Source organism: Serpula lacrymans (assembly GCF_000218685.1).
Source record: "Serpula lacrymans var. lacrymans S7.9 unplaced genomic scaffold SERLAscaffold_21, whole genome shotgun sequence".
NCBI lineage: Eukaryota > Fungi > Basidiomycota > Agaricomycetes > Boletales > Serpulaceae > Serpula > Serpula lacrymans.
The window spans coordinates 80925-99335 of NW_006763310.1; the positions used below are offsets into that span (position 1 = coordinate 80925).

At 40.8% G+C, this 18411-nt stretch overlaps 4 protein-coding genes across 4 annotated transcripts; 1 reads left to right on the plus strand and 3 right to left on the minus strand.

Annotated features, from left to right (window-relative positions):
- Positions 1-7831: 7831 nt before the first annotated feature.
- Positions 7832-11458, minus strand: SERLADRAFT_444076 (uncharacterized protein; the record flags this gene model as incomplete). The annotated part of the gene is made up of 6 exons (XM_007324707.1): positions 7832-8592; positions 8653-8759; positions 11118-11151; positions 11200-11280; positions 11332-11339; positions 11376-11458. 6 exons carry the CDS (start codon positions 11456-11458, stop codon positions 7832-7834), a joined length of 1074 nt encoding a protein of 357 aa, XP_007324769.1.
- A 1750-nt stretch (positions 11459-13208) lies between these two features.
- On the minus strand, positions 13209-14134 carry SERLADRAFT_412205 (uncharacterized protein; the record flags this gene model as incomplete). Its single annotated transcript, XM_007324708.1, has 6 exons — positions 13209-13226; positions 13296-13338; positions 13446-13588; positions 13772-13896; positions 14067-14076; positions 14105-14134. The coding sequence occupies 6 exons, from the start codon at positions 14132-14134 to the stop codon at positions 13209-13211; spliced, it is 369 nt and encodes a 122-aa protein (XP_007324770.1).
- Positions 14135-15051: 917 nt separating this feature from the next.
- SERLADRAFT_412206 (uncharacterized protein) lies at positions 15052-15800 on the minus strand (the record flags this gene model as incomplete). The annotated part of the gene is made up of 4 exons (XM_007324709.1): positions 15052-15175; positions 15230-15402; positions 15559-15653; positions 15743-15800. The coding sequence occupies 4 exons, from the start codon at positions 15798-15800 to the stop codon at positions 15052-15054; spliced, it is 450 nt and encodes a 149-aa protein (XP_007324771.1).
- Positions 15801-16268: 468 nt separating this feature from the next.
- Positions 16269-18411, plus strand: SERLADRAFT_412207 (uncharacterized protein; the record flags this gene model as incomplete). The annotated part of the gene is made up of 9 exons (XM_007324710.1): positions 16269-16284; positions 16330-16461; positions 16688-16765; positions 16819-16974; positions 17076-17731; positions 17789-17906; positions 17931-17998; positions 18090-18356; positions 18397-18411. 9 exons carry the CDS (start codon positions 16269-16271, stop codon positions 18409-18411), a joined length of 1506 nt encoding a protein of 501 aa, XP_007324772.1.

The window sequence follows — 18411 nt, forward strand, 5'->3', positions numbered from 1 at the left end:
AGGTACAATTTGGCACACAAACAGCATACTTTCATCCACCTTTCTGGAACAGTGCTAAAATTTTAGTTAATCTATCACAAAGTATATATTTATAATATTTGAAGTATCCCAGCCAGGTGGTTGAAATTATGCTGTTTGTGTGCAAATCATACCTCTCATGGCTTGACTGGAACCCTTTCATGTCCGTGGTGGTAGGTCAACATTTTAGACCTTTTGGTAGTTAGGTAGTTATGCGCATCATGTGCATACATCATGTGCTGACTTAAACAAACAAACATGTTGTGCGTCTACATCCTGTGTGAGCTCAATGGGGGCTTCAAAGTTTATTTTCTCGTCAATTGAAGGTCTGAAGACTGTTCATCAAGTTTTACGAGAGTACATGCCCCATGACACGCATGACTTTCAGCTCAAAGCAATCTGTCACTTACTTGACAATGAAGATGTCCTCTTAATCACTGCAACCAGGCTCTGGCAAAACCAACACATTCATACACTTGATGCATATCATCTGAACAATATCATCCAACCCATCTTGATTCTCAGGGACCAGCTTTCCAGAGATTCCTGCCATGATAATAGTGTGTCCTACAAAAGCCCTCAAGGAAGAGATGGTCAGTATTGTTGTCTACTGAAACCATTCCACACTATATTTATTTTCAATATAGGAAACTAAAATGTGTGACGCAAAATTGTTGGCACTAGCTATCAATGGTGATACTGTAAAGATGGCCTAGTGGGAAGGGCACAACCTATTCCAAAAAGCTTGCAGTGGTATCACCATGGTTTTAGTTTCACCAGAGCAGCTAAAGTCTCGCAGTTTTGCACTTGTGCTGGATGGTAAAAAATTCTATGAGCGTGTATGTATGATGGGGGTTGATGAATCTCACCTCATAAATACTTGGGGCCTTTAGTTTCAAAAAGACTTCGAGAAAATTGGATGGATGTGAGCACAATTGCGGAAGAGTGTCCCCATTATTGCTGTTACTGTTATGCTCCAAACTGGCAAACCAACTTACAGAGTCTGCAAGTTCCTTGGCTTTGAGTCTAATGTTATACCATACGATGTTCCAATATGCGACATGATATTCACATTGTGTTCCATGCTATACAGTCGGCATGCAGTCAACAAGATTCCCCAAACTCAACTGGATACTGGAGGGCCACAGGAAGACATTGATATTTTGCAGCAACATTTTGCTCAGCTTTCATGTTGAAGCATATCTGTGGGATAAAGTATCCGCTTCTCCTGCACATACAAAACAAATTTGACTATTCAATGCCCTGAACGATAAACAGTATAATAATAAAACTCTTACCTTGTGGCGTGACAATAATCCCAATGTTCAAGTTATTGTTGCCACCACCATTCTGTCTGTTGGAATAGATGTACTGAGCTTTGATGATGTGGTCATTTTTGGGCAGCCAAACAAATCTGATGAACTGTGGCAGGAGATAGGCCACATCCACTTTGGGAGGTCTGTTGATCCATGAGGTATTGTTTATATCACTCATTCAGGACTAGCAGAGGCTCAGGAAATGGTTGAAGGCTCTGATAGCCATGACTCTCTACTCAATGTATCTAAAGCAAGCAATACCTCCATGGACAGGTCAATGGCCGAGCTAATAATGGCAACGTGCAAAACCAATAAGCTTAACAAGCTCTATGATTCCCAAAGAAGACCAACCTTGTGGCTGCTCATATTGTGAGCAGCACCCCCACATGCCTCAAAACACATTTGTGATTGTAGCGGATGCCAGCCAAAGCCAACAGCTATACATAACACAACCAATCAAACTTAAAAATGGCAGCAAATGCATATAACAAAAGAGATGCAAGAACTTGGATCCAAACACTTATTAATATGGTGAGATGAAGAATGAGAAATAGCTGATGTTGTGCAAAGTGGATTCCTGCCTCCAGAAGTATTCTTATCTAACAGTGCAATAACCAGCATTCTAGATAATATCACAATAATAGCACAGTGGAGCAACTCTTGCAATTTATAAACCACATACCTTTTATTCCACTCATCTCTACTCAAGAAGATCAACAAACTTCAAACCATATTCAACAGTTTGCCACAATAGCCACGTCGGTCATCAATTCTCACACAAAATACACCAGACATTTTGCAATGTCAACAAGACATACTCACAGATAATGCTAGTGGCAAGGAAGACAATGTAACGACCAAGAGTTTCTTACTCTGGCGCACAACTTGGACAAGCAAAAGAGAAGAGAGAAGGAGGGATCACCTCTCAGGTTTCAATGGGTTTGTTGTGCTAGACAACAGGAGGACTCGCTGAGGAGTCTCCTTGATCTATTAGGGTATATATACTACTACAGGTTTGTTTGTACATATGTACTATACAGTTGTAAGTAAGGTTTAAAGTCCAATGTTTAGCATGTGACCAGTCACATGATGAGTCTAGACATTGGTCAAGTGATGAGTCACATGACCAGTCATGTGACTATGAAAAGTCAAAAATGTAAAGTAAAGTAAATGGTCACATGACTGATCATGTGACTTGGAAAAAGTAAAAGTAAAGTACGAAAAAGTGAAGTGTAAGTAGGTACTGGTACATCAATTGTAACAGACAACAGTTTGCCTGAACCAATCCCAAAGATCCGGTGGAGGATTGACATTTTGTAAGTGACTTTACATATAGCTCATTTCTGACCAGTTGACAAATTGATTGTGCACAGTAATAAGACTAAAAAATTGGCTATATAGTGCCTGTTATAACCTAGTATAAGTTTTGTGAATATACCATATAATGAACCATGCATGAGATGTGCGTACCAGAAAGTGATAGATTATGCATCTGATATAATACACTCGTCACCTTCATCTATTTGGCCATCACCATTGTTGTCATCCCAGTCCAATGCAAACTGCTCAATATTAGTGTCAACAACTAACTGACCATCCAGCACAGACATATTTCCCATGACAGGCATGTGAATACAGGTGCCATGACCCAGTTTGCAACCTTGCTGTCGGATAGTTTCTGAAAGCCAGCTCAAAAATTATCAATTGTATTTGCTGACTTTGGCGATTCAAAATAGTGTCCAGGTCTGCGGAGGTGCAGTTCAGTTTCTTGGTACACCTTCAAAAGGACATGAACCTCTGGGCGGGTATGAGGAGCAGAATGGCAACCACTACCAGTTAAAATCCCCACTCCTTCTTTGAGTTCTTTTTTGATAATTTCAAAGTGATGTAAGTTGCGTGAAATCACATTATGGATATATGGGGCACCCTAGTCAGCACCTCTATATTGAACAATAGCCTCCAAAAGTTGGTTGAAAGACTCTTGCATAAAATCAAGTGCACAGAACAAGCCAGCCTTTCCAGTCAGATTGACTAATGAGTTTTTCAAAGTGGCTTGTTTAAGCTCTGGGCTGGCTTCAAGTTCCAAGGAGGTTATCGTTTCAAGCAAGTAATTGACGTATTTTGTGTGGGTTGACCCTGAAAATGTAAACAGCATAACATGTGTACCACAATTTGTTAAAATTGCCCAAAACTCAAAAATGACATCATACCTTCATTGTTTCCTATACATGGCCTATATCACCCTCTGCAACAGCATATGCAGCTTCTCGGGATACCAGAGTATCACGCATGAATGCAATGTAGCATGCCAAGACATGATCTCCTTGAAAGACTTGGGGATCTTTCTGTTGTGCACCTTTTGTGCAGATTGAGCCTTCACAAACTGTTTTCACTCATTCAGCATCTCAAGAAGATGCAGATGCATCTGACAGTGCATGGTTTAGTGCTCAACTATTTGAATGGGCCCTGTGCAGCTCACAGTATAGGAAGTCGCCAAGTGTCCAACGGAGGGCAGAAATAGCTGTGGAAATGGTTGCCAATTTGTCTTCAGTGGTTCTGTGTGGTGTGTATGTCCTTCTGGTGGAGCTGGGCTGCCTCACTGGCATACATGAGTGGCTAACATTTATCATGTAAGTCCCTAATTTGCTTAAATTACAAGGCCAAAAACTTACATACATTTTTCAAATTTGTTTGGGCTCTGTTGGGGTCATCAACCCACCAAGAGTGTTGTTCTCCCAATCATTTCTCTTTTGTATTGGAGAGGAAGTTTGAGGTTGGGGATTATTGAATGAACCAGAAAAGGAGTTGGTACACTGTTGAGGTGCGCAAGGTGTATTAAAAGAACCGTTAGATAGCATAACAGTAGAATATTACTGTAAAATACAAATGTTGAAACTAATTTTATGGTGATGCAAAAGGGTACAAGCTCATAAGCTTGCTGACACTATGACATGCCAACATCTGGCAGTCACCTCAGAAGTGTAAAACCAACGTGATGGTATAAAATGCTGGTATCAGTGGTGCCATTGAAAGAAGAACATTGTTGAGAAGGAACAACTATCTTTCTTTGAATCTTTTGGGCTGCCTACATGAGACTAGTCATAAATGGTCCTTTGAAACTTTGGCTAGAGGACTACATCAACAAAATCTGATTTTTTTAATATGTGATCATAGTACCCTCATAAAGGCCAAAATAACAATAATGACTGTAATTATTTTAACTAACTTTAGAACTGTAAGTAAGGCTTGGTAATAAACACCTCCATGGCCAATCAGGCTAATGATAATGCGTGTATTCATTTTTCCCGTGGAAAATATGAAACCCTTAAACTTGATGAAAATTTTGCTGAAGCATTTCAAGATGGGGAAACATCCATATTCTATACAAATATTATATCACAATGTTTCATTAATTTGCCCATTGGGGTAAGGACTTGTTTGATTCTTGTCAAACACTGGAGAAGGCCTGCCATTCATGTCCCAGTTTATCTAACGTGAAAATGACACTACTACTTCAGAGAGATCTGTAAACACTAGGGATATATTACAGGCCAGATGAAGTTCCAGCTGGAATTTGTGATTTTACAAACTTATATCAAGAACAAAACATATTGGAACACTGGCATAATTGTTGTTAGAATATAATGTGAGCAATATACTTGATTTATTGATTGTAGGTACAAAGTTATATAAGGTTGGCCATGGACATTGAAATTTACAAGGTTATATTAAGGAGAGCATATTGGAAAACTGGTATAGTCATTGTTAGACTACAACATGAGCAATATGCTTGATTTATTGATTGTAGGGCAAAACATTCCATGGTTCTTACATAATACCAGAAGGTCTGCCATGTATGTCAGAGTTTATACATTGTAAAAATAATGCCAATATTCTGGAAGGTCGCCGCTGAATGCTAGAGATAAACTACAGGTCTGGTAAACTTTCAGTTGATTTTTACGATCTTACAAGGGAATATGAGGAAATTGTGGGCAGACATGATATAAGAGATGTTAGAATATACAACCCATATTATAGACTCCACTCCAAGTACTCCATTATTTGATTACTATTATGTACAGCCATATAGTACCAAAACATTGGACCACAGTTCAATTACCTTAGCTCTAGCAAGGCAGTTGGACTGTGAGTACACTACATATATTCTCATCTGATAGCTTACTGATATTACTACAGTATAAGTATCTATATTGTTGTCTGTAATAAAAGAGTGACTCAGTCTATTTGGAGAAGACTCAGTATTGTATTATGATGTACCTGTAATATGGCCCTCCGGGCAGATCTGGACCCAGTTGTTTTGCATTTTGGTCCCCTTGTTGTGGTGAGTTACCGTAGCATTAGCGTTCATCTCTATGATGTACCAAACAGCGAGGTAAAGTTTTTGCAGGTATCTCTGATAATTCACATTATCCAATCATTGCTGTTTACCCAGTTTCTGCTGCACTTAGTTATAGGTGCTCCACAAATTGTATGTCAGGATGTGGCTCTGTCTGCTACCACACAAGTCACTACTGTTGTTAACCGTCAGCTCGGATGGGGGGGGGGGGGGGGAGCTATTCAGACATTTCTGTAAACATATGTTCCACTGTCATTTTTTTCCTCAACAACTCAACCCATAGCAGTTCTATATATTCTTACCACTTACTCCAACTTTCCTAGCACAAAATTCTGAATTATTGAGCAAGTTCCTTCCATGTGCGTGACTTTCAAGAAAGTAATGCTCTACTAAGGTACTGCAATCTCAGTTTCAAAACGTTCAGGTGTGCCACACTCAAAATCATGTTCAACCACTGATAGTGCCAAGCGGAGCTCTAACTTGGCTTGTGTGACCTCTGTGACGTCCAAATAGCCCCCCCATCTGAGCTGACGGTTAACAACAGTATAAGCATTGAATGGAAAGCAAATAAGAATGGATTGGTACATAAGAGGTATAAAAGTTCAGGGAAGAAAAAAAACTTCAATGTCAAAATGGAAACCTGGAACCTCTGTGTCCAGGAAAAAGAGTGACTAGAAAATACTGTGAGTTTGATGTGATGATCTATAGCAACAGTTTAACATACCTCAGTCTATTTGGAGAAGACTGAGGTTGTCATTACTGTGGTGTCCGGGTTTTTGCTATGTATGTGTGGGAAGATTATGTAATGTGCAAAAACAAGCTATACTGTCATATTAGTGCAAGAAATTGTGTAGAGTAATAGGAAGGTAGTGGTGCAATTATATTGATAATCATCAGGTGGTGGTAATTGTAGGCAAATATTGCAACACTTTGAGGAGGTAAAGTCCAGTGTGGTGCAATGCATTCAGACACTTACTGAGCCCTCCTGCAACACTCCACTAGTGGCTGCAGTGCTGTGCAACATCTGGGTACACAACTTTGCACCACTTTCACAGAAAGCCAAGCTTGCGCTGTGCTGCTACCACTGTAGTGCAACTGCCAAGCACTACATTGCACAGGCTTGCATCACCATTCCTGTGTGCTCCATTTATTGGCCTATATAGATACCTGACCGTTCTCTTTCTGCTACCCTCCCTCCCCTACCCATCTGTGCGCGCTCTACCCACCATAGTGCCTCACGCTGCCACCATAGTAGTGCACTACTTTCATAACATTCTGCAGTTGCACAACATTGCACAGGTATGTACCACCATTTCCTGCACACTCCATTCAAACTCATTGGCCTATATAGCCTGAAATGTTTGACCGCTCCCTTCCACTATCCTCCCTCCCATTACCCACCCACACGACCTTTACTCCCCACTTCAAGCTTCTTTCAATTGGTTCCCTCCCTTTACTCTCTTGTACTATGCCCCTTCAAACTCATCCCACTTGTGCACAAGTTCAACTTACCAGCAACAACTACCTCGCTTGAGGTCCTCCCCCCTTGAAGTTGCAACCCATGTTCCTAGTGGCAGTGACTGCAAATTCTTATGATATTGTATTTAGGTACTGTACCGGCACTGGCACTGTTCTGTAACATGGTAATCTTGTTCTCCACTTGTACACTTGTAATTCAAAATCTTGATGGTGATGTATAGTCTTTAGTAATTGTGTTTGCAACAATGTGGGGGTACAGTGAGTGACACAGCGCCTCAAACTTCATAGAGCACACAAGTTCCAATATCATAGCAAGACACAAGTACTAGTATAGTGCAAGCACAAATATAATTGTCATTTAACTACATAACTACTATGTACACTAAATGTAAATGATCAAGCACTGCAAAGATAAGATGATAGAGTGGCTCAAGTAGACATTTTATGTTTCCTACAGGGGGAGCTGACATTAACACCACTGTATAAAGCAGATACAGAAGGGCTTCTTTGGCCCCACATCTGTTTTGTTCACGGGCTTCTTGCCCTTTTTTGGTGGGGCTTTACCCTGTGTAGGAGGTGTAATATCCTCTTTTTCAGTGCTGCTGCTAATTGGATGAGGTCATTTTTACCTATTGGTGCAATGGCTGAATCCTTTCCATTATCATTGGCTGTTGGACACACATTCTTCTTCCCCTTCTTTGTGGTAGGTTTCTCCATATCCGCGGGTCCTTGGCCAATCACATTGTCCCTCTGGGCATGCTGAGAGGGAACAGTTTTTTGGTCGCATTTTCTCGCTGGACAGCTCAGGCGCCGGCATGTTGGCCTCAGCATTTTTGCGTGGGACTGGACTTTTTGCAGGTGTGGGACTTGAAGCAGACAGGGGTGTAGGTGATAGAAGCGGGATAAAGAATGCACTGGGAGCATTGTTATCAGCTGCCTGCCTAGAATAAAAGTTGATGGCAGCAGGGTGCTGAGCCATATTAGCAGACTTGGCAGGGATGAATGTATAGGCAGTATGGAGTGAGCTTTGTAGGAGCACCTCCATAAACAACTGCCCTTGATGCATCTGAGCAGTATTAGGCACCCCAAGTATTGCCCAGGAGTATGACTTGGTATTGCAGCAGTTGCAGCAGCTGTGTAGAGAGTATTGTAACTGCACCAACCCAGCAACATGGATGTAGACACTGGTGACAAGCTCACCTTCTTCTTCTTCTTTGTTATTGTCAACACTGTTTTCATTGCCACCTTCTTCATTGTTGCTGCTGCCCTCTTTCTCAATGTCATCACCCACCATGGCGCTATCAATAGTGGGTTCATCCTTATCCTCCTCTGTGCTGCTTCTCTCCTCATCGCCCACATTGTCAGAGCTACTGCCCTTAGCACTGTTGTCCATAGGGATACATTTTGCAATTACATCTGCGGCTAAGGAGGAATATCAGGTCAGTGCATTTGATAACTGGGCAATATGGGGGGGGGGCTCACTCAAGCACGCAGAGACATGTTCTGAGAAGGCTGGTATGATGTGCAAGTTGAAGATAGCACATGCTTTGGTGAACCCTTGGCTGGCAGCATTCTTCCCAATGTCAATGCTGTAGTTGGGAGCACTGTTAGCATCTGATAAGCTGATAAACTAAATACTTGCCTTGCAATGAGCAAATTGCCGGTAGAATCAATGGGATTAGGGCCAGCTATCAGTAAACAGATTTTCTGGTTGCCCTTTGATGTGACGTAGGCCAGAACATTGTATAGTGCTCTACATTTATTTGCTAAAAATGCCTTTGGCAGTATATTGGCTGATAACTTTTATCCCTATTGCTATTTCCACCTGCATTGATAATTTGTTGGTGTCCTCAACATCAAGTTTATTAGCTGCTGCTACTTTTTGTTGTAAAGATAAGGGGTGATTTTTCAGTGTCTTCTGCTTAAAATATATATAGTAATTTCTGATGTTGTTTGCAGTGTTTTTCCAATGCTGTAGCATTCCAGTATGTTTGGACAGCATTTCTTAGTGTTACTAGTATAGTGTTGTTCCAAGGCTCAGTGCCATAATTTGTAGGAGGGCTGTCAGGATTATTAATAATTAACTCCCTTATCGTATGCAGGTGTTCTTTGTCACAATTGCCTGTTCGAACTTTGTGCAATATATCATTCTAAATTGGATCTGTTACTCAAACCTTTGTATTTGTAAGTATTTATTTGTTCCCCATATTATTTGTTCTGTCTACTATGAGCCAAAGTATTTTGGTCATGTTTTCCTTCCTCCAGTTCTCTATGTTTTTTGATGGTGTGCCAAGTCAATTATCCTTAGATGTGCCCCTTGTGGGTAACTTTGCCCAAGAATGTAAAGTGGAACCATTCAAGAGACTTGCAGCTATGCCAGAGGTCGCTGTTTTTGCTAAGTGGTCTGATGCTCCATGATTTTCAAAGAATTGAATTATTGATTTTAACAGTGTAGTCTTGCCGGTTCTAGCTTCTCCTAATACCATCATCAAGATTTGGGATGGATTTTCTCCGTTTAGGAAAGATTGCAATTGGTCTGTGACAATGGTGTAAGCTTTTTTTTGTCTGTCATTTAAATGCTCGGCAGTAGAATCTCTGTCAATTAGCTGACAATATTCAATGTATCTGAAATACGGATTATTAAAGGGAATGATCATTTCTTCATTTGGTTCTTGAATTTTGTCTTCATCAGTTCTGTTTCCATACATTTTCCATTGTTTGAAGCGCTCTTCACTTTCTTCCGTTACGTTTTTTGCATTCCCATATTGACTTCCTCCAACTTTATATTGATCTTTAAATATACCTTGCTCTTTTGCAATGTTCAGAGCACCTGCGTGTAACATTTCCCTAGCAGGCAGGTGACATTCCATAGCTTTTTCAACATCTGCTTTGGTGATTGACACAATTGTTTTAATGTTTTGATTGCCATTCCTCTGCCTTGTGCCTCGACTGTCCCCACATAACCTTCCACAGTGCCTAAAGTTCCTTCTCGTCTCTGGATCTTAACTGATTCTGTCTTTGATGCCACTTTTATACCAAATAATTCCTCCAAAATGGTGTTTACTATAGAATGAAAGAATTTTGATGCTGCATAAGGATTTCCAGTAATAATTTCACTTTGACGGGATGATAGTGGCCCTGCAGTGTTGACAAAAGAATTTAAGTCAATGTCCACTCCTGCAAAAACTTGGGCTATAGGATCATGGTAATCCAATGGATTAATTGTTATCCAGAGATACTGTGGGCTTTTCATCAAAACCATACTCCAAATGCAACTTCTCAATGCCACTCTAGACTCATCAGTTCCCATAATCTTTGCTTTAACTATTGACAAGTGTTTCTTCAACATTGAAGCAACCAGATTTGTTATCATTCTCTTCTTCTTCTCCTCATCACTGGCCTTCAGCAAATCAGCTAATGTTAATGGTTGAAATTGTTCTTAATGCCGTTGAAATATTTGATGTTTAACTCAAATAGATGCCAAGCTGCAAACCTGTTGCTTCTGAATGACTCCAAAGACTTGAAACATAAAGCACAAATCCATGCAAAATCATTTATATGCATAATGCATGCACTTCAGTCAACCTCTTTCCATAGCCTCTTAGGCTGATCAGTTATGGTTCAATGATGTGCCTAAGAGGCTATGGAAAGAGGTTGACTGAAGTGAATGCATAGTCTAATGAGCGTGATTTTCATATGTAACTTTTCTAGTGCGTTTGACTTTGAAGCCTCCTTCTCCATATGGAAACAAGTATGGAAATGCATCAAGGAGATGATTTGGATTTTCAGGACTACCATGAGAAGGTTTGCCATGTTTATCCTTTTGACCGTATTTATTGATAAATTGATTACCTCTCCTTAAGGCCAATCTGTGCTCTCTATCAGTGGCACTAATGTTTTTTAATGCACTGGAAAGTAACTCATTGTCTTGCACTCCAGATGCATACAGGTCTAAAACAACAAGAGCTTGGAGGGGAATAACTGCAATAATGGTAAGATAATGGAATCAACAGTTAGCAATATATTTACCTGCAGGCTCTTCATTATCAACTTCTGTATCTTCATCTTCCTCAATATCCACAACACTACTAGCACCTGGAGCTTCCACATCTACAATATCATCAGAACAAGATTTTGAACTTTCTGTAAGCTTGTTCTCACCTTTTACACTATGATCTTCATCATTGATTACATATCCTTCTCACCCTTTCTCCAATGTCTCCATATCATCAGAATATTTTGTCTCTGATAATAATTCCTTGGGTACAGCATTCTTGCTGAACTGCATGAAATGCTTTTTGGAAATAATAATGTGGGAAAATAGTGGATTCTCCCTTTTTAAGAAAACAAGTGTTTCTTGTACATAAACTACAGCATCACTAAGCAATCTTGCTCAGGATTGTAAATCATCGCAAGAAAATTGAACTGCTCCTACAGCATGAATGATTTCGGTATTTGTCAAACACCCAACAATGCTGGCTATATGTGAAAAATCCATAGTATAAGGGCTGCAAAAAACAGCTGGTACATGCACTGTGCCATTCTAGCTTACATATGAATTCAAGAAGAAACTGATGTCATATTCAACCCCTTTTTTCACAACCAGCACATCCACAGCCAACCATGCCCACCAACCTTGTCACTCATAAAAATTACTTGACATGCTTACAGAGTTGTGTCTCTAACACAGAATTTTTAAATAATGCCGGCTGAAAGCGTGATAGAAACAAGGACACAGTAATTCTCAAAAAAAAGTGGACAACTAGCCTTATGCATCCTAGTGGGTCGTATCATAGACAATCATTTAAATTGCGGCACACTAGAAAACTATTTAAGCTGCAAATTTGGGCCATTGCATTCAGCAAAGTACCAATTCATCATCACCAAACCTATTAACACACCTTTTGCAAACAACTACAATAAAGCCTTCTCTGATCTAGCAATGATTCAAAATACAGCATATCGAACTAAAAATAATCAATATTTCCTTCAAAATGATAGCAATATCTGATTCTGTGCTCCTGTTTTTACCAAAAAAGTGAGCATAAATAATTACAGACTTTATTGTAAGCTAATCATTGAGTCAGCCTAAAATAGTAAGCAACAAAGTATACTTGGAGGACTATGACAATCCAACTGGAATGCATAAGTCTCATTCTTTTCAAAGACAGTTATAGCTATGGTCAATTCAAATGCAATTACTGTAGCGATAAATTAATGACAAAACTGACAAATGGGTTGTATTTGGAGAATTCCAACCAGATTTTGACAGCATCAAGTTAGAATATGCTGTAAACCCTCTCTGAGCTTACCAAAACAATGTATACATTGAGCCAGAAAATTTCAATACTGCTCTAGTCAACAGTTTGGCAGAATTGTATTTCACCATACACTACTACGTGATAAATAACAAAATTGACTCCTTTGCTGGGTCTATAGAACAAGTCAGCCCTGTAAAATAAAAAAGCCTTCAAAGTGGCCCATTTGACGCTTTAGAATATCAACAAGAAAAGTACAACACTGGAGACAAAGGTGTGTAAAAAGATAGCATCAACTTCATAAAACTATAATGTCTTCATAGAAGAAGGCTCTAGTCAATCGAAAGACTTGAATTCAACAACTATGCCATCCGAACAACAGTACACTGCTTTAAACATTGCCTCTTGCTCAATACTCATTTTTTGAAGAGAAAATCAGATAATCCACCCGACTGATGAAGCTATAACCAAAGAAGGCAACCAGCTAATACAGATAATAACTTTTGAAAAGTACAATACACAATAATCCTTTATTGTACAACAAAATACTATAAATACATGTTTTTCGAGCCTCACAACTCAAACACTTTGATTGATCCTATTTGCATAGTGCCAAATATACAAAACTGCTGCTGCATATTATCAAAATTCCTATATTCCAAAAAATCTAACAATATGAGCATGTCAGAACCAAAACATAGGACTAAATAGAATACCACAAACCATGAAAGATGCTTGTTCCTTGAGCCTTATACATATTGATAGGAACATGTGTATCAACTACAGAGCCAACATATTCTGGGCAATGGTAATATTTCACTAAAATTTTATTAAACACCATCAACAATGAATTAATATATAACTCACAAACTTGCCCAATTCCACTGTGGCAAGCCATAGTAACAAGGCTCTGGAGATAACAGAAGAAGAGTTACCAATGAAACAACAAAATCAACCTTTATAAGACCTCAAAAACATATGTCACAAATATGTCAGTTGAATCAAACACCAACCAACAAGCAAGGTTTTTGCCGCCACTTGGCGGCCTCTAGTGTGTATGGTGGATCACTACCCGGCCATCCTGTCTTAAAACACTGAGAAAAGTTGAAAATTTTGGCAGGTTCAATTATAGTGCAGCTTTTGTGGTGATTGCCGCTAGCCTGTAAATGAGATGAATACATAGTTGTGGAATGATTGCAAGCCAAGTAGTACAGATGAGACACCTAGGTTATTTTGGGAATGTTAAGATAGAGGAGCAGTCCGCGCTTATGCATATTTCCAAGATCTTTGCCTTCTATAGCAGACCACAGAAGGTCATCAAAAACCCTATTAAGTATTCTAACCCTGCTCATTGTCTTTTGCGTGCTGACAAGGATCTCACTATCACCATGGACTTTATATGTCTGTGCCTCCATGCAACATGCCTGGGACTCCAGCTCCCCAGCATGCTCCTGGGCATTGTAGATGTCTGTGTAAAAAGTGCAGCCCAAAGCCACATAAAATGACAGCAGGGACTCTGCAAACACCTTTGTAGAGCTTCCTGATGACTGTGCAAGGGAAGTCTTTACTGCTTCAATGATTACTGATGGTGGTGGCGGCTTCACCTTGGCTCTTATACAACCTGGGCTATGGACTTACATTCACGTTGCTTTAGTGATTTGATATATTTTGCTCACTGATGTAATAGCGCCTGGGAAGGGACACATGATGAATTGATGAATGAGCCACAGTTGGGATACCAAGGGGTGCATTGTTATGTGAAGGCCTTGAAGTCTAGTGTGAGGATAACTACTGCCAAAAGCATGTGCAATATACCTAGTGGAATTAGGACACCTTTGTCCATAATTATTTTGCATGATTTTCTTATTGATATCTTCCTTGTTTCTTCAATGTTGTGGACATCAAGGGAAAGTTTTAGGTATGTGTTAGTAGATAGTAGAGAAATTCAAACACACAATATATAGTATCTTTGTCTGTACTCACAAGCTGCAATGACCCGCTCCTCGGGACTTTTGTATAGCTTTGGTCATCCCATGCTGATTATGACTGTATGCGTAAAAGCCCAAGGTATGATAATACAGCAGATGAATGGAGGATGTAGGTGTAGGAAGTAGGAGGTGTTTGGGCTCCAAATATAATAGTCAATCTATTTGTGCTGACTGATATAGGAGAAATACTATACCAATACAAACACTATATGAGATGTCACATTGTACCAGCTTATATTCAAGTTGTACTCTGAAAAAGTGTTAAGCATATACATATATAACTACTATATGAACATGGAGGTCTGTACAGAACTGTAGAATATTATACTTTGAACATAATGAGTAGTCTGAGATAACACACAATTTTGTGGGAGATAACAGCAGGAGTGATGCATGATACCCACCAGACATGTTAGCTGCAGTAACGTGCCATGGGGAAAGAGACAGTAGTGCCTTTCTCCGCTATACTGATGATAACCAGACTTATTTCAGATAAAACAACCACCCAGGTCATTGTGCAAGTTATCTAGAGAACCATTATAACCAAAAAAGGACTTGTGATTGCACCAAGTACAAAAAGACAGCAATATATAGTAATTAGACAGCATAGCCTACAGGCAATTGTGCACATCCTTTCAGATCTGAGCAGCCACACCATTGTTGATAGCCTCCTTCACTAGCCGCCACCCTTGCAAAATACTCTTGATCCTGGAGAAGGAGGCACCACTGTCCCCAATAACAAACAGGGAGCCCTTCTGCCTAGGGTTTGTAATGAGCAAGCAACCAAAATGAAGGCTAAAAGGGGCCTATCACTTGGCTACCACGCCAATTTGGGACCCTCTGGTGATCAGATAATATGGGTCATCCTGTGTTTTATCCGGGAGCATAAACAGCATCCCAAAATAGGTTACAATGTAGTGCCCAGTGGACACAACGGGCAGGGAAAATGGTGCCAGCATATCATCAACTATTAATGCCGGGGGAGCCTGCAGGGCGCATATGCACAGGAGCAGGTGCAGGGGGTGCAGGGGGTGCCTGGAAATCAAACCAGTAGTGACTGTTAGAACAGGCAAGTGTCTCATCGATATCTAGAATACATAATCAGTGTGCCATCAAGGTAGACCCAGGCAGAGGTGACTTACCATTTGTACTCTCAGCAGTGTCTCCCACTTGTAGGTATTCTCCTTATTCTCAGTGGCCTCACGTAGGATAGCTGCAACCAAGGGCTCCACAATGTCTGTAGCAAATTGCAACCAAGAGATAATATCAAGAAGAGCTGCCAAGACTTGGTGAAAACAAAGTCTCTGGAATCATGTCCTCACTTACCGTCTACATTGTGCTCTGGAGTGGCGCTGGTTTCTTGGGAGAATGATGTGTGAACCATACTCAATGGGACAGGTGGTGGTGTTTCTGAAAAGGAGAGGGTCTCCGGTAGGAATCAGACCTGCAGGGAATTTATCACTGCCAGGAGCATACAGAAGTGGATAAGAGCATCAAGGATGCTTCAACCAAAACTGAGAGGAAATATCCGGAAGAGTAAACACAAGGAGCATTAAGAAAGAGAAAATATTATGGAGGAAGCTAAGAAAGCGCAGATCTTCCAAGAAAGTGGCTGTGATGGACTCTGTGACAAGCCACACTGTCTGAATAGGAAATCCTAACTCCAGCAGTATTCACCTCTGTTCAAGTTCTTGATAACTTGAAAAACCTTAAATTTCCTCATCTTGCAATGACTGGCTGGTGCCTCTACGCGGTGCTTTATGTATGTGGCACCTTGTGATACAACAGAGTATGTCTATCAGAGATCATCTGTGTGCCTAACATACTGTTTTCAAGGCCTCATCGTGAGGATATGAGCAAGAAGAGAGGTATGTTTTCAATAATTGTCATTGCAATAGTGACCTGGATAATAGTGCTTGCAGAGACCAGTAGGCAGGATGGCCTGCACTTAGTATTTCAGGTGACAAAGCACTCTACCATTGCCACTGGCTTCCAACCTGTGTTTTACTACTACTTGCACATATACCTGCTTTCATACAACTTTGGTGTGTCCTGAATGTCTTGAGGGGCACCCCGGCACCACAGCACATAATAGTGGGCTGTATCACTCTAATATTTCTTTATTGTGCATAACATTTTCATCTCTCATATTTGGTTACTGACAATGGTGACCAGATTATCTTTCATTCCCTTGCTTCTTTGCCTTTGAACGTCTCCTCCCAGCTGCACCTCAATGCCATCATTGAACTCATTTTTTGCACATACGAATAGACCGTGTGCAAAAAGTTGTTGCACTGCAGCCATACACCATCTTTATCATGGGTGCTGCCCCAGGTTCTGTGTCATTGCGTAAGTTGTTATCCTTGTATGAGTAAAGTCATGCTGAAAACTTCACCTTACAGTTGTCAATGACAGAGTTACCATATCCAACATCTTCAATAAGCTGGCAGACCAAAGTTTCATTCTGCAATGGCAGCACTACAGACTCTATCTAACAAAGTGTGGCCCATTTTCCCCAATGCTTGACCACTCTATGACCCTCAGCAAATTGAATCTTGGTTCGCTGTCACACCTGCAACTTCATACTTGCATCAGGGGAGGATCAGGTTGTTCTCTCCGCATTATATGTACACAGTATCTGACTACATTGCATGTTTAGGGTCTCCACCTCAGCCCATTCCACCTACTATTGTACACACATTAACAGAAGAAAATGCCTGGTGTGTAAAGAAGAAAAGGGGCCCGGGGCTGAATCATTATGTGATTCACAGAGTGGTTACTGGGCCTAAAGGACCTTCATTGTTGTCCACACCTATGCCCTCGACGTCTCACACCTCTTTTATCACGTTCACAGGTTTACTTCCACCATCCCATCTCTCAGTGTTGGTCATTCACTCTTCTCTCTCCTCGCCCACCGCCTCAATCTTAAACCTGCCAAAGCTGAAGCCTAAGAATATGCGTGTTCACAAGGTTCATTCTGTGGATTCAATGACTGCTGTCCCTCCTATGAAACAACTCCCAGATCCACATGATCTCCCACAGAAGAAGCTTAAAGGCGTCAAAATCTACTCTGCCCGGTCTGGAAGAGTGGCATATCATCAATATACTAAGTACACCGTTGAGAAAGATGGGGCATTACAACCCGACCACTTGTTTGTCAAGGTCTTAGGTCCTTTATCTGAAACTCTACTGTCTGCCATTTCCACATCAACTATGGTCATGGCGCCACAGATTCCTGAATGTGCTGATAATCTCCCATCTGAAGTAGACCTCAGCATTCTCAACATCCCACCACAGTGCACCAGAACTGCTGGGGTGGGTCCTACAGCTTTATATCACTTGCTGTGGCTTACCTGTTGTAATGTGGCCTAGGACCATCCCAAGATGGTTTGGATGTCTGCACGTGACCGTTATTTACAGGAGACTATATGTCTTGAAGGCCGCACCGGTTGTGGTCCCATTTGCAAAGGCTACAATGTTTTGAAGGCTGGTTTGCACTGCAATGATTGCCTAGGATGTGAGCTGTTCTGTGCTTCATGCACCGTCCATCAGCACGTGCGGAGCCCTTTGCACCAAATAGAAGTAAGTCTCTTTTGTCTTATAAGTACTCACCTCAACAACAAGGAACAGGAATGTAATGGCGAGTTTTTTACGAGAACATCTCTCTAAGCAGTTGGGCTTGCACATACAGCTTGGCCACAAAATCGGTGATCAGTGCTACAACAAAACCAAAGGATTTGGCAACAACTTTGTGGTGGTGGACGTACGCAGCATCCACAAGGTTGGTGTTGACTTTTGCAAGAAGGGTCTAGGTTGCACTGAGCAGCTGTTGCAAATGCAATGGTTCCCTGCAATGTCGGACAAACCCAAGACTGCAGCCACCTTCCAGGTTCTGGAAGCTTTTCAGCTTCTCTCCTTCGGATTAAAGGTGTCTGGCTATGTGTGTTACAAATCCCTGGCTCGTAGAACTGACAACACAGGACTATCTCCTTTGA